We start from the raw sequence: 16,255 nt of genomic DNA, 5'->3' as shown, positions 1-16,255 counted from the left end.
GTAGTCAACAATTGGGCTTAATACCCAGATCGGAACCGACTGTAACGAGGTCTTTAATCATGAGTCATCTGCCCCGCTTTTACCAGATAAGCCACGGGGAGAGTGGAATTAGATATCCTTTTTTTCTTTTTGGTCCTGCGAGGAATTGAGCCCGGGAACTTTCGCACCAATGGCAAAGACCTTAACCAGTATGCCACGCTGCTCCCTTGTTATTTGTGGATTATGTAATTACCATCTGTATTTAATATATCCATGCCAAGAGTCTTGTTGGAAAGCTAGTAATAACAGAGTTATATTTGGTCACTCACCGAAGAAGTGCTTCCATTATTAGATACAATACACTTACCTTGTGTATTCAATGGCATAAATTACAGCTGCAAAAACAATATTAGCGGGCGAGGCTAACCGTTTGTTCGCGGACATTAAATGCAGAAGACATGCTCAAATTCTAACAGAATTTGTCCACAAATTTGTTCTTTTTATAATTGAAAGACAATATTTACATGATATCTGAACAAAAGACAAACATATCGGCTTTGTTTTGAGGCACATTATTTTGTAAATATATATCTTCACATTTAATGTTTTGTACGAGGACGTGTTTCACAGACCTATAATTTTGAGAAGGTGAATTTTTTTTCAAGCTTTGCTGCAGAGCAAAGATTATAGTCTATGCTAAAATTCCCTACAGGGGAAAGGTAATATGGCTGTTAAGCATCGAAAATTACATTTTGGTCTTGTTTATGAAGATTAAGGTAAAATAAAATCGCCAGAGAAAAGGTCAAGACAATATCTTTTGGCTTGTTGTTCATGTTGTTTATAGCTTCAGTAAACAATGATTTATTTCTTTTTGTATAGATTTCCCTTTGCGTACCCCTTACCTTGTATAAATCAACCAGTTATTCATATCATATTGTAGTCATTTAACAGTTTTACAATTAAAAAAATAATACGGTATTATTTTATTTTAACATGCTACTGGGTCATGCTATCGAGGGTAATAATAAATAAAATGTATGACGTCAGTTTCTTGTGTTAACAAAGCTTTTTCCGTGTCATTGTCAACATCATTTTGACAAATAAATCAAGCGCCGCAAAATTGAACAGAATTTAAACATACTTTTCTAAACATGTACATTTTACAATGCCATTACACATTTCTACAAAAAACTAAGAGTACACATGTACACTATTCCTTAGGTACTAAGAATATTGCCCTTTTGGTGACCAGTCAGGAAACATAAAACACATTACATAGTACTAATCTTAGGCAGACTTCCTGTAAGCTGATTAATGGAGCGTCATATTGATGTCTTGACAACATATAAGCATTGCCTCCATTACTGTTATTAGCAAACATGTAAATCGTTACACGAGTAACACATGTAACATACAGGGTGTCCCTGAGAGAACTGTATTATCGGAAACTTTGGTATTTTAAGGCATAAACCAAACAAAACGAAATAACCGATGTGGTTGAGGAAAATATCAGCTATCATATACTTTTTAAATTTGGACAATATACCGCTCCGTTTTTGAAATAAAAGAACTACCTCATTTTCAATCCGTTCCACGGAGTCAAATATCTATCAATGACAATAGACGCCTCATGCGCTGCTGATGATGCGCAGTGATTAGCACTCCGAATTCAGATCATCGATTGATATTTGAATCCGTGGAAAGGTTTGAAAGTGATGGAGTTTCGTAAAATTTTTATATTTCAAAAACGGTAAATTGTGGTAAATTGTAAAAATTCAAAAAGTATATGATAGCTGATTCTTTCCTCAACTACGGTAGTTATTTAGTTATGATTAGTTGCGGCGTTAAAGTACCCAAACAATTAAGTTACCGACGATACAGTTCTTTCAGGGACATCCTGTATTATAAATACTACTACTACATTGTATAACATAAAGCTTGAAAAATAAATGGACGCATATCGATTACAGTCCGCTTAGCATAAAAGTAATTAGCATATTCATAACCCGCTTATAGCTTACATGTAAATGAATGCATCAATGTACTTAAGGCCCAGTTAAATACAAATCTGGGACAGAATAATTTGAAAGCGATTCACCTCGTCATTTTTCTGTCTAAAAATATTTACGGAGTACGCTAGGACATTGGTAATACGATATGGAAACTTATGCGAATATGTGTCTCAGTGTCTGCCAAACTTCCGACCAACAAGACTACTTCAGCGAACAATGCGAAATAATAAATATTCAGTACAATTACCGAATAGGGTGCAACTTGCTAGACTTGAGTCCAGTCTTCGTTTACGGCGTTTAAGGTTAGGGGTAAGGCAATCTTGTAATAAGACTAGTAGAGTTGCACCCTATTCGGTAATCACATCTTTAGAAATATGTGATATTCTCCCGTATTCTCTATGGAATTACAAATTATCAACATGGGATGCTGTACTCACGAATCTAAAAGACAGAATACCCAGCATTCTATATAGCTCTATGTTTATAACCATTTTATACTGTCAATAAAGCATGGGTGTCCCCGTGCACAGGTGTAATGATACGCTTAATATAATTCCAACTCTAGCCCAAATTAATATTATTCACCCTATCCGTAACCCTAACCCTAATTAATATTGTTCAGCATACCGTTACTTGCATGTGAACATATGGACCAATATTGGCGTGACCTATGTATAATATTGCATGTGTGCAAAATCAGTCGGAAGTCGGATATATTGATTTTCAGATATAGCCAATCGAAGACAATAATTTCTGTTGTTGCATATTGTTTTGGAAACGTTTCAACTGTTCATATCTTTGGCATTAAATGTTCAATTTCAATGCGGTTTTATATTAAATAGTATCCTTAAGATTTCCACATTAAATGTTCAATTTCAATGCGGTTTTCTGCAAAATGTAGCAAAAAACTGGAAATTGAATATGCCCGACTTCAGAATGATTTTGCTTGATCACACTACATATTGATATTAACGATTACCTCAAACATGTCAGTTATATGTTAATCAAATTTGTTAATATGTTCACAGCAAATGTTACAAAGTAAAATTAGTTATGTACCCTAAGGATTTTCAAATTTGCTAACCTATTTTCGGAGTATCTATATATCTCATTGGGAGATTACGCTAGATGAAATAAATCTTTGACGTAATCCGTATTTGAAAAAGGCAGTAACCTTTGCAAGATGAATCACCATATGTTATATGTTAGTTGCTTATATTTTCACAAACAAATCTAACAAATGATAGTGTTAAAATGTATCCTTAAGATTTCCATACTGCTAACCTATTTCGGAGTATCTATGTATCTCAATGGGAGATTACGTTAGATAAAATAAATCCGTGGTGTTATCCGGTTTTAAAAAAGGCAGTGACTTTCAAATGGACCACCATGTTACATGTTAATCAAAGTTGTTAATATCTTAACGACAAGTCTGACACTATAAAATAGTATCCCTAAGATTTCCATATTAGCTAACCTATTTCGGAGTATCTATATATCTCATTGGGAGATTACGCTAGATTAAATAAATCTTTGGTGTAATCCGTATTTGAAAAAGGCAGTGACCTTTGCAGGATGGATCACCATATGTAATACGTTGATCAAAGTTGTTAATGAGTATCCTAAGGATTTTCAAATTTGCTAACCTATTTCAGGGTATCTATGTCACTGTAAGATTACGCTAGATAAATCCTTGGTAGGGATGTTCATAAAATATTTTTAGCTATCAAATTATCTAAACAATAAGGGTCAATCATGTTTCTAGTGCATATATAAGTTACAGATAAAATAGTGTCACCAAATTGCCCAACATTTTGTGTGTGAAGTTGTGACAGCAGGCACATGTACACTACTGCACTACTGTATATGACCCAGGTGACCTCCTATTCTTTACTGTAAGAAAGCTGTTTTGGATGGTCTTGATTTACACACAAATTTTGCGCTTTAAAGAGTGTCGACTTGTTGGAACATATATTACACTATGTGATAGTTTATGAATCCAGTATTATGCCAGTACCAACATAAGTCAACATCACTTAGGTTTTGGCTGTCAAAAATTAATTTTTAGTGATTTTTTCCATTGAACTCCACAGTAAAGCCATTTTTGGACCATACATGCACATTCCACTTCCCTATGGACGAATAGCGCCACCAATAGTGTGTGATGTGAGTCTGTCTATCCTTGGTGTAATTCGCATTCGCAAAAGATGCTTCTGATTAGGGTCAACGGTTCTCGTAGCATTGATAAATGACGTAACTTGTCAATAAGCTTTTCCACCACCTATTATTGGATCTGCCATAATGGTAGAAATCTTCTCTTTTTTGTTTTGTTAATTTTTACAATTACAACAGAGTGCACATCAGTAAATATTAGTCTCCTACACCCTGGGAGGAAAAATCAGTGTTTTAAACGAGGAAAAGCGCAATATGACTCAATTTATTACATTAGAAAAGGCCAAATATTAGACCCCGATTCATATTTAATCCCGATTTAGGTATGGGAAACAGATTGTCTGTGAAAAATGAGCAAGATCCGACTTTTTATGACGATTTGGCTGAACTTTCATATCGTCACCCTCATAACCAAAGTGCCTAAGTCATTATTACATGTTTCTCATTTGCAATTTTGATTTTGTGAGTAATAAACTCATAATTAATAAAAATTTCCAGCCGCATTCTTCATTAACTTGTGGAAAACATCAAAAGAGATGAATTCCACAAGTTAATGATGAATGTGACTGGAAATTTTATTAATTATGGGTTTATTACTCACAAAATCAAAATTGCAAATGAGAAACATGTAATAATGACTTAGGCACTTTGGTTATGAGGGTGACGATATGTTACATATCAGAAACACCAAGCTATTCGTGGGGTGGCGTAAGCTGTATGGGCTATAGGGTGATCTAGTCGGCATTTTACTGTACTCCGTATATTTTCTCTACGTTGGATGTCTTTATCTGACCTTCAACTTGCAGAAAGTGTAAGTTCTGAAGAACTGAGTTGCTCTGGAGTCAAGAAAATGACGTTTTCCCGGACCCTGTTTTTTCAGAAAGTCAATGGAGGCTAATTTACTGGTGTGCACCCAACAGCCTCATACTTATTCTTATTTTATCAAACTGATAATGTAAATGCAATGCAATTAATATGCTTTGATTTAAAAAATAATCATTCTTGGTATAAACTCAAGCGTCATTGATTATTGATCAATATTGTTAAAATCCCACAAAATAATATTTATTTGTGTGTGAGGTGTTTGAACCGAGAGTGGCCGTAACAAAAGTATTTTTATAAACGGATATAATTATTAAATTACCACTGTTGGTTATGGTATATGATATCAAATTGCAATGTGAATTCCTCCACATGTAGACAGACCCTCATCCAATACGGGAACTGACACTACAAAACTATCACGTTACAATGCGTGTCAATAGCACATTAAGTGTGTACCATCTCACTTCGGTTACAAAATACTGTTTAATTGCTATATCTAGTGCATCATATTGCATTATTATAGGAACCTTGAAATATTAAATCTTGTAAAGATTATGCCATGTTCTAGTGCGATTTACATCAAAGATGACAAAGAAGGGCGAGATGAAACACGCGAGATGTAACAAATGCAATTCATAGCAGTTTATAAATGATCACCATGAATTATAAAATTGGGCACAATCACCAGCTTGAAGCCATAGAAATCATTGTGCTAATGTCTGCAGTATCTTTAATGTCCCCATAGAATCTGAGGTATGTTACGATAGCAACATTTTCATTTGTCTCTTGAGAGATCGTTAGTATAGTCGCCCTTTCAGCGCTTTGCAGACGATTGATGCCGAAAGAAATACGTATTAAACTTGAACTTTCTTGAGGCCTTCCTAATAAAGCTCAAGTAGTTCTACTGCTTTAGTTACTTACATTCATTTCCGAGAGTAAACTATTGTGTCTGCTTTGGTTGAGTCTATTATCTTCCTCATGGGCCTTTGTTAGTAGGGAGTTAAAGCTGAATATATACAGTATTAACAAGTATTTTGTTTACAAGTTTTACTAAGGGGTGTTGTATCCCTACATATATTTCTTTATTTAGCTCCCTGTCTGAGGATTATGAGTCTCCTCTATCTAGCGATACTAAAATAAGTATCAACATTTTCCATATTACTGTGCCATGACTTCAGTGCCTCTCACAAAATTCTCCGAAGTTCTGGATATTTACTAAACAAAGGCCAACAATTTTGAATACAAAATCGTAAATGCAATTTTCACCAACCCATTGGCTAAATATGAAAGAAAATCACCAATTCTAATCTAAATATCAAGTTTGAACTCAAAATCACTCAAATATTTTTTGAAATAAAAATCAAGATTGCAGGGCCTCAACAACCCTCTTACTGTTGACATTTTATCTACCACCTACAACAGGTAAAAAGGTATGTAAATTGTTTTCGCTACATGAAATGGGTAAAGGCTTTTGCATTTGGCGGGTTTTACCCATATTGAATACTGCCCTCCTATTATGTACGTCATACTTTGAAAAGGCTAATGGGGGCAAGGATCAATTTACGATTAGCCCAAGGCATTTGAGTGCTTATTTAAGGGAGTGGTCACCAACCTAACCATTTTAGGTCTTTTTGGAAACTTAATGTATATCTTCAATATGAAAGGTCAAAATTTTCATATGATGGTCGGTTTTTCATCCCAGCTACACACACTTTAAGTACATAAAGTTTATTTCTTGTACTGTTAAAATGTCATTTTTTAATAATTTGTCGTAAATTTCATCAAATCTAAATTATTTGATATCAGAAGTACATTCCTTGTCTTAAAAATGAAATTTGGTGTGTCTGATGTGTTCTTATGTCCAACAAAAAATACTGTGAAAAGGTGGGTGACTGATCCTTTAATCGTTTTAGTGCACTGGTTGGCCCTACCAACCCCCATAGTAAGACCGGTGTTAAGATTTGACTTTAAGAGATGGATAATACCGGTGGAGTATTATGCATTCTTAATTTGCCTGCTTTATTTTAAGTCTATTTTAAAGGTAGATATACCTCCGGGCATACCTAAACTTAGTTTGAACTAATATTGCAAAGGCTGACAAAGAAAGGTGAAGTGGTGTAATGTGTAACATTTGAAACGCCTAGCTAGACGTTTCCATGGCTTTACATTGGCTGGGATTATTTACAGCGATGATAATCAGAAAGAAACATATGAAGATGCCCCAGGGTAATTATGATGTATACAAAATTGTTGGTAACGATATTCAGTGTTGAATCGATTTGACAGGAGATGTTAGCACTCAATATGGCAACCGTTATATTCTTAAAATTTGAAATAGTGTTAGCGAGAAGAATGGGATAAATGATCCAGGTAATAAAAACATACGTTATAATATTTAATGTACCTATACATTACCATTCTTGTTGCGATATAGAGACATACAACGTTCACTACGGACTTAAAGATAACACACCTGCTATAATCACAATAAGCCATTGTCATTCATTATTGATTCTCGTCTTATTAAGGTGTTGATTTGTTAGAAGCTTTCCTACCACCCCTTCTGGAATTTCTAAAATAATCACCGTATATTATTTTAAAAATAATCTATTCGCCGCTGCACATTCAGGGATGGCAAAATAAGTAGCAAAATTTTCCATATGATATCATATGACGTATTAAATTAAAGTGAGTGCATCCCAGCCTCACAACATTTGGGACAAATGCACGCAATAAATAGGCCCAACATGATTGTAGAAACATATATTTGTCACTGGGCTCTAGCCTAGAGCCATACATTTTCCGTTTTCTACTTTTTAAATTCCGTTTTTTCAAAGATCCTTAAAGATCTTTGGTTTTATCAAATGTCACTTTCCGTGTTTTTCCGTTTTCTTGTGACTTTCCGTGTTTTGTTGGTTTTACCATGTCTTGTCCCTTCTACAAGAAGTTTAATAAAATATATTACAAACTATGTGTATTGTAACGTACCATTATTAACAAATAGTCTATTCTAGTAACTAGGTGAGCCGATTCTATATACATCCTATTTCTGAACATGCTGAATGCTTGAAATGATGCAATATTGGATGTGCTTTGGTAGCGATGTAGAGGTTGGTAGGGGTATTATTTATCGCACTTTTTACACATTTATTTTATTGAAAACAACAACAACAGACACACATTTTTAGATTTTTCTTCTCTGTATTTAATTCACCTTTTTCAATTATTTCAATTTTATTTGTTTTTCAACTGTATGAAATCCCGTTTTCCGTTTTCTACGTCGGATTTCGTGAAATTCGTCCATTTTCCGTATCGCGGAAAATGTATACATATCATTAGGCTTCACCTACCCCATTATTCTCATGTTTTTATGGTCCGCCTCATTCCCGTGCAAGGATGGTCCCGCAATCCGCAAAAGCCATTTGGCGATTAATTTAACACACAGGGTAAAATACCTCTGGGAACTATACATCCTCCCGAGGAAGACTAGGGTTAATATTATTAACCCTTAACCCTATGAGAACTACTTGCCTATTTGTCAAAAAGAAGTAATCATTATCAATTGGACCAATCAGCAACATTGTTAGAATAATTTCACCACCCAAAAAATTGGGGTGAATTATTTGCAAAGCTTCTGATTGGTGATTAAAATGAAGATATCATGTAATTGACCAATCAGACTCAATGTTAGATCGGCATGTAGTGCTCACGGGGTTGCTACAATTATTCAGCGACAATGGTGACGAATTCATGTCCAAAACTCATTATTTCCTTCTTTTCTATCAATGCAATATATTCTGTACAAATGTAATTATTTTATTCAAGTCAAGTAATAATTCTGATTTCCGTTATTGCCCCAATCTCGCAATCTAGAAACCAACATAATTAGTTTAACCTATATTTCAAAGCCACATTCAATATTGCTGTTTCTTAGAACGTCTCCATAGAAACTGAGGGCTTGTTATTTTCATTTGTCTCTGGAGAATCTTTAGTATTATTAGTCCCTATTCAGCACATGACAGAAGAATGATGTCAAAAGAAGAGATATTAAACTGGAACTTTTGTCAGACGTTCCTAATAAAGCTCAAGTAGTTCCACTGATTTAATTAGTTAATTATTTCCATTAATAAACTTTTGTGTCTACTATGGTTGACAATATATCGTCGTCAAGTTAAAGCTATAAACCTATGTGAATAGATATTGATGTTCTTTTGTAGGTTAAAACATGGACAACGCTACACCGTAAGAATTTATATTCCCCATTTGCCTGGTTAATTTGAAGTCTTTTTAAAACAATGTACCTCAATCCCCCTTGTCTGTCCGATTATTGCTATTATTATATTGATTTTAAACATTATTCACTTATCACAACCTATGCTAGTGCTACAGGGTGTCATTGAAAGAACGACATCGTCGGAAACTTAATTGTTTGGGTATGTTAACGACACAATTAAGCATGTAAATAAATAACTGGTGTGGTTGAGAAATAAATGGCTATTACATACGTTTTGAATTTTGACAATTGACCACACCGTTCTTGACATTTTAACAATTTTACGAAACTCCCTCATTTTCAAACCTTTCCACGGATTCAAACATCAATCTATGATCTGTTACAGTATTCGGAGTGCTAATCACTCACTGCGCATCATCAATGCATGAGGCGTCTATTGTCGTTGATAGATATTTGACTCTGTAGAACGGATTGAAAATGAGGTAGTTTCGTAAAATTCTTGTATTTAAAAAACAGAGGGGTCAATTGTCAAAATTCAAAAGGTAAATGATAGCTGATATATTCCTCAACCACATTGGTTATTTAGTTATGTTTGGTTTATGCGTTAAAGTACAAAAATACAACAACCTGTATAATTGTCATCACTTTTAGGGTTTCCACTTAACGAATGACGGTTTGATTTAAGCATTTCTAAAAATCTTTAATGTAAATTCGTAAAAACGTTATATGATTTAATAGCAAAAAAATAGAAACATAAAATTGGACTTACCTCCATGAATTCGACGCTAGATCTTAGAGTTTCTTGTGATCGGAACAGGAGGAGAAAGTTTTCTTCTGGCATCAGGATTTCTGCCAACTAAACAAACAAAAAACAGACAAAAACGTTATTTAATACACATTAACAATATAATATCCAATTGATGAAAATGTGAATTGATCAAGCAAGATCAGTCGGTAGTCGAAAATATTGATTTTCAGATATAGCCAAACGGAGGAAATAATTGCCTATTGTTTTGGAAACACTTCAACTTTGGAACTTACTTTTCAATTTAAATGGGGTTTTCTGCAAAATGTAGCTTTACAAATGATTGAGAAAACTGAAAATTAAGTATGCGCGACCTCAGACTAATTTTGCTTGATCACACCACAAATGTTGTATTGCATTTTTAGGGGACAAAATTGTTTTTGATGTCCGAAGTTCCAACTTTTCCAACTCCCACCAAAGTATCTATGAACACTACCTTAAACAGTACCATATCTGCTATGCCATAGCAGATATGAAACAGCATTTAATAATTAGCCTATATATTAGTCACAAATTTGGAATGTTACCAATGCATTATAGAATGCAACAACGTTCCAAAATGTACAGATGTTTATTTACATAAAATTGCACGATATGATCAATTATCTTATTATCATATCTTTCAATGAGAATGCCTGTGTTTTTAATTTAAATCTAATACTATAATACTAGGATATTTATAATATATTTCCTCGCAGGTGGTTGCAGGGTTTCAAAAAATGCTGAGATTAAAAAGATTCGATACTTTTACAGGAAATTTAATTTACGTATTTGAATTGAGTAGAATAAAACGTTATCTGTTCCTGAAATTCAATCGTTTTTGAAAAAGGAACACCTACAGGCACCTGTATATGTTTTTTATTCCTTTTTATCTACTTATTATAACAACGTACTAAAATTAACAACACATAAAAACGCTTGTATTTTTCAAAAGGATGGAGAAAATACAGATTGAAAAATGTGAAGTTTTGTTGATATTGTATCTGTCTTATAGCGATTAAGAACACATTTGAGAATATGTTATAGAAGATGATTTGGTTAAGTTACAGGTAATCAAATATTAGGGAATCAATTATACATTTGCTCCAGGATTACTGTTTTTTTATACCCCAAATAAAAATATAAGTATATTAGTCGAAATAAAATATAATATTTCAGTATATTTGTTATCATAAATGTCTCAAGGATACAACTATATATTCTGTTAAGCGTAATTACACCATCTCCTACGTGTTGGCATTGAGATTTAAGGGTGGTCTTAACCTGGAATTATGAAAACTTTTGAGCCTCGTCACGGCTAAATTGCTGATCTAAAGTATATAAAAGTACACATATTTAGAATGAAAAAGACTTGATGACTGCATCTGTGAGTAATTTGGGTAAAAATGCTCATTGTTGGACAAAATTCGGGAAATGTAACCAAAAATATTAAATTTTTAAAAACTAGATATTAATATCAAGGACTGTTTTTTTCGTTTTTTTTTTAAAATTTTTGATCAACTTCCCAAAAAATATTTGAAAATGAGGCTTTTTTAATGATTTTTGAGTAAAATTTTTGGCCGTTTTTGGTGACAATTTCACAAGTTGGTCAAAATAAATACAGTAGTAATCGCCTCTAGGTGCTGGACATATTATTTTACATTGTTGCTTTAAGATGCAGGTGGTCAGTCTTTAACAAGGACATCTACCTTATGCTGGCTTTGATTAAACTAAGTTGAATGTATTGTATTTGAATGTTCGTGTTTTGCTTAGGAATAGGAAGAATAAATCGATTCACTCCACATATAATATCAGCATGTAAAGGGTTAGCAGAATTGTCGCTACGGAACAAAAGTAATCTCGCGTTTTTTCTCCTTACCAAAATATACTTAGTGTTTGCAGTGTGCCTCTATTCAGGATATGAAGCACTCGGCCAGGCAACACGATAAATGCCATTAGCACGAGGAACAATATCGTAGCGCAGTCTCTATATGAACGCCGTGTTAGATTACCGAAAACTAATGCGAACTTTGAAAGACTATATGAGGAACGTGTACTATAATGTGCTTTTGATGAGAAGCGCACAAATTTCAATATGGATTAAAACCTCATACGACGGTCTCTGATCTGATACAATGTGAACGGTTTAGTAATTTGCTCGCGGTCCAGTAGAAACAAATCACCACGTTAATAGGCTTGGCTTGTAATACACTTTTAAATTACTAGGACATTTCGTAACATTTTAGCAAAACTTTACTTGGAAGGTTGGCCTGAACCCTGGAATTATGGAAACTCTTGGGTCCCATAACTGCTAATTTGTTGGTCTAAAGTATATAAAAGTATACCATAAAGTATTTAGAATGATAATCACTTGACGAATCCATATGTGACGCAAATTTGGGTAAAAATGCTCAGTTTTGGAGACATTCCACACACACAAAAAAACCCGACCTTTTTGGGCCAAATTGTTGGACAACATAACAAAAATTCTTCTTTGTTTTATTTATTTTCAAAAACAAGAAATATCTAGGTACTGTTTTGTCCTTTTCTATAATCAATCCAAAATGCTTTGAACTTTTCGCAACATTACAACTCTGTTCAAAAGACTAACAAGTACGGTACTGTAGTCGTAAGTTCATATTAAACACAGAAATATATGTCAATTCAAGTTTGTAATGATATTCGGAATGAATGTCAACTCAAAGAATGCTGTATTTTTAACTGGCAATTTAGTCAAATTATCTCCTGGTGGTTAGTCATTTAGAAGAGGTATATTTTCGTATTTTAATCTATACTAGAAAAAAAGTAATATGTTTGTGACAGTAAAAGTCCACTTTTCTAGAGTAAACACAAGCGTTGTGATCATTGCCCGGAAAAAAGTTCAACCGCATTAACTATACTGTGGCAATAGGCATGAATCTCGTATTGCACAATCTCTGTCAAACAACGATCGAAATTTATCCAATTATCCGTATTATGCTTCTTCAAGCACTAAGAAACAATCAAACTTAGCAATCAATCTCTACTCGCTAGAAACAGAGACTATGACCAATACGAAGTATTAAATGATTCGTTCTATTCTTGGAGGTTTCAAGCCCTGTAGAGCCCATTTTAATAAAGACGAGAGTTGGCATGGATTGGCCAGAAATCAGCTCTGTGACTAAATTCACCTTTATTTACTCTAAAACGACATTTGTTTTTCTGTCTGTGAGATACATAATGGTAAACATGTTCATTTTATAAGCAATGAAAAGATCAGAAGCTATTTTTAGGGTTTCGATTAGGTTAGCCTTTTCGGCACAGTTCTTGTTAAATAAATATATTATGTAGAGCTCTAGATACACTATTGTCTACTATGTCTAGTCTACTTGAAAGGTTTCAGACAAATAAAATTTCAACTCGACTTTTTAAAAACCTTTTGCGTTCGCCACTTTAAAAACCAAGAGTTATAGCTCCAATTGGGCATCGTTCTACAGTTTTGAACTTACCTATTTAGTACCTTTATCTGTTTGTTTATTGCAATACCTTAACCTTTGAAATTCCTCAATGTCACATCATTATTTAAGATTCTAAACGATATTGCAAGCTTTGGAATAGGTTAAGCGGCATTGGAAATTGCCCGAAATAGGGAACATAATTGACATTCATATTGTTGAACTTTTCCTAACTGCACAATACACCTTAGTGTTGAGTTATTGAGTTCCGCAATTAATTTAATAAAAAATACTCAAAATCTGACGAGGTCTCAGGTGTACTCGCAAAGGCTTATGGGATTTACCGAAAAGGCGAATCTATTAAGCCCCATTACGGAGGTTCAACCTACATTTTAGACCTACTTCGTATATGTTATTGTCTGGACAATTGAGATGTCTCTCCAGCAGTATTTAATAGGTCATAAGATAGGACAATGTAAGTTGGCATGTGAGAGGTTTGTAGTGGCCAGACTTAACACATAAAATGATTTTGACAGAACTAGGTATAAATCATGAACTTTTAAAGTCTAAATAGTTTTAATGAAATAGTTTCGTACATTCGTGTCTGGTAATAGAACAGTGTAAATGCATTGGTAATTATTGCTAGCTTAGGCACCACGCATAATTTAGCCATGTAGCACTATCAGACCCTTGTGATGTATCAAGCATAATAATTAACATTTGCATAGTGTTAACGTTTTTCATCTAACTTAAAAACGAGAGCACTATGTAAATGTTCATGGTACGATAGAAAGAGGCATCGGTATCTATCGTGACGCCGATAGCGCTATAGAACCAAAATAGATGTTGTACCTTGTAATCAGTGGACTTCGGGTGTATATATAAATGCGATTTTATAAATGCGCACGTGACATCTACAAGTCGCCATACCGTGTTCAACGATGTAAGGTACCCGGATGTGCACAAATTCCACACGCAAAAGTATAGGCGAAAATGACAGGTTACAAGGAAAATTGGTTTTGCAAAATAGTGGCATTGATTGCAAAGGGCAAAATAATTTGACCCGAAAGATAAACTCTTTATTTGGATTTTCCATTACGGACAAAAAAAATTATGACGGAAAAGCTAGATATAGCTGATTTAAAAGTTATATTTCATTATTTCCGTGCTAAATGGGCGTGGCAATTGGCCATATTGATGACGAAATGTGATTCTTACTGGCATTAAGGTCAGAACTGGGTAGCTGCCGATGATGTTATTTGATAATGTTTGCACGTAGGGAACGCAGGGGCTGTCATTTTCTTCGGAAGGAAGGGGTTATGGATTTATTTATTTGGGAGTCAAGATAAGTATCCCCCCCCCGTAGTGCCGCCAATGAACATAACTCTGACCCTAATTTTAACTCTAATTATAACGTAAATTGAGGAAACTATAACTTTAGCCCTTTTCGGTATAATGACCCTCTCAAACTAATAGGCTAGATGTCCCCGCCGACCTCCTCAACTCTAACTTACTCATTCGCTCGCAAATGGACAAAAAACCAAATTCAAAATGTGTTTTTAAGCACCTTTTTGTGTCCCCATGCTAAATCGGTAATCTGTACACCCTTTGTCACCCTTTGACGTACAATTTAGAGTATAAACACGCAGATGACTGTACATGATCTAATCATCCCGGCTGAAAGATGTTGAGGAAGACTCGTATACTATACATCACGCTCATACGTTATATGACAATTTGACGTACAATCACGTATGTGATGCATGGTTTGAGATTTATTCAGCTAGTAAGTTAGATCTCGTCATACACATTATTGTCATGGTATTATATTGTAATTGTATACGTCAATTTTGTTCAGTTTGATTCAACCGGCTTATGAAATTTTACTTTACACGGAAGGGGAAAGTTAGCAAAAAACAATTATTTATGAGTGTAAAAGGGGGAGGGGAGGTTTTGGGGGAAGGGGGGGGAACAAATAATATTTATAAAATTATAAGTAAGGCGAGAAAGAGAGAAACCCTGTTCTACGGGCGAACGGACCTTTCAAGTAGGGTCGGTCGGTCGGTTGGTATTTTTCAAAAAAAATTTAAATAACCCAAAAATCACAAAAATCTGTAAATAAATTTCAATTTGAGAAAATACAAAACAAAAATTGTCCTGAAATTTCCGAAATTTGGGGTCGGCATTCATTTGTACAGGAAAAATTTGTTTCCCAATTTGTTCAAAATAGAACAGGGTTTTCGTTTTTCGTCGCATAAATAAATAAATAAATAAATAAATAAATAAATAAATAAATAAAAATAAATAAATAAACATTAGTTATGTTTGTACATGGGGGTGCTGTGCAATAATCATGATCCTTTGATATCCATGATTTATCCTTGCACATTTATAGCATCGAACCTCCAGCCAATGTTCCTTGCCAGAAACAAGGTCACAACTGTAGCCACTCCTTCAATGGTCGCCATTTCAGTGATTGACAGTGATGTAATGCAAATATGGCGCTGGCCATCTGGTCACGTGCGCATTTATAAAAGCGCATTTATATATACAACCGAGGTCTACTGATAATTGAAGAGTTAATTTAAAAGACTAGTTTGCGTCTGACGTCAGGGCAAAGGCGTCGTACAGTAATTTTGGTCTGGTTGACAGGAAGTCATACACGAACTAGTCTTTTTTTAATTCGGTCTTCAATTATAGTTAAATGTTTGTGTTCTTAAAGAAGACGGTTTAATGTTATCATCATCATCTGGAAGATATCATTCATTTGATAACACATTCTCAGATTGAATGATATTTTTCTTAACGCAAATTT

General features: G+C 34.2%; 1 protein-coding gene across 8 annotated transcripts in view; it reads right to left on the bottom strand.

Moving 5' to 3' along the window:
• Nucleotides 1-16,255, bottom strand: part of LOC140135854 (calretinin-like) — a 195,110-nt gene that overhangs the window by 59,536 nt on the left and 119,319 nt on the right. For all 8 annotated transcript variants that reach the window (XM_072157496.1, XM_072157500.1, XM_072157495.1 and 5 more), the window contains one exon: nucleotides 9,992-10,078. In XM_072157496.1, coding sequence (XP_072013597.1) covers nucleotides 9,992-10,078 — 87 coding nt within the window. The remainder of the gene's footprint in view (nucleotides 1-9,991; nucleotides 10,079-16,255) is intronic.

This window comes from Amphiura filiformis, chromosome 16 (genome assembly GCF_039555335.1).
Source record: "Amphiura filiformis chromosome 16, Afil_fr2py, whole genome shotgun sequence".
Lineage (NCBI taxonomy): Eukaryota > Metazoa > Echinodermata > Ophiuroidea > Amphilepidida > Amphiuridae > Amphiura > Amphiura filiformis.
Note: the sequence above shows the minus strand (reverse complement) of the source record. Positions and strands in the feature narration are given on the sequence as shown.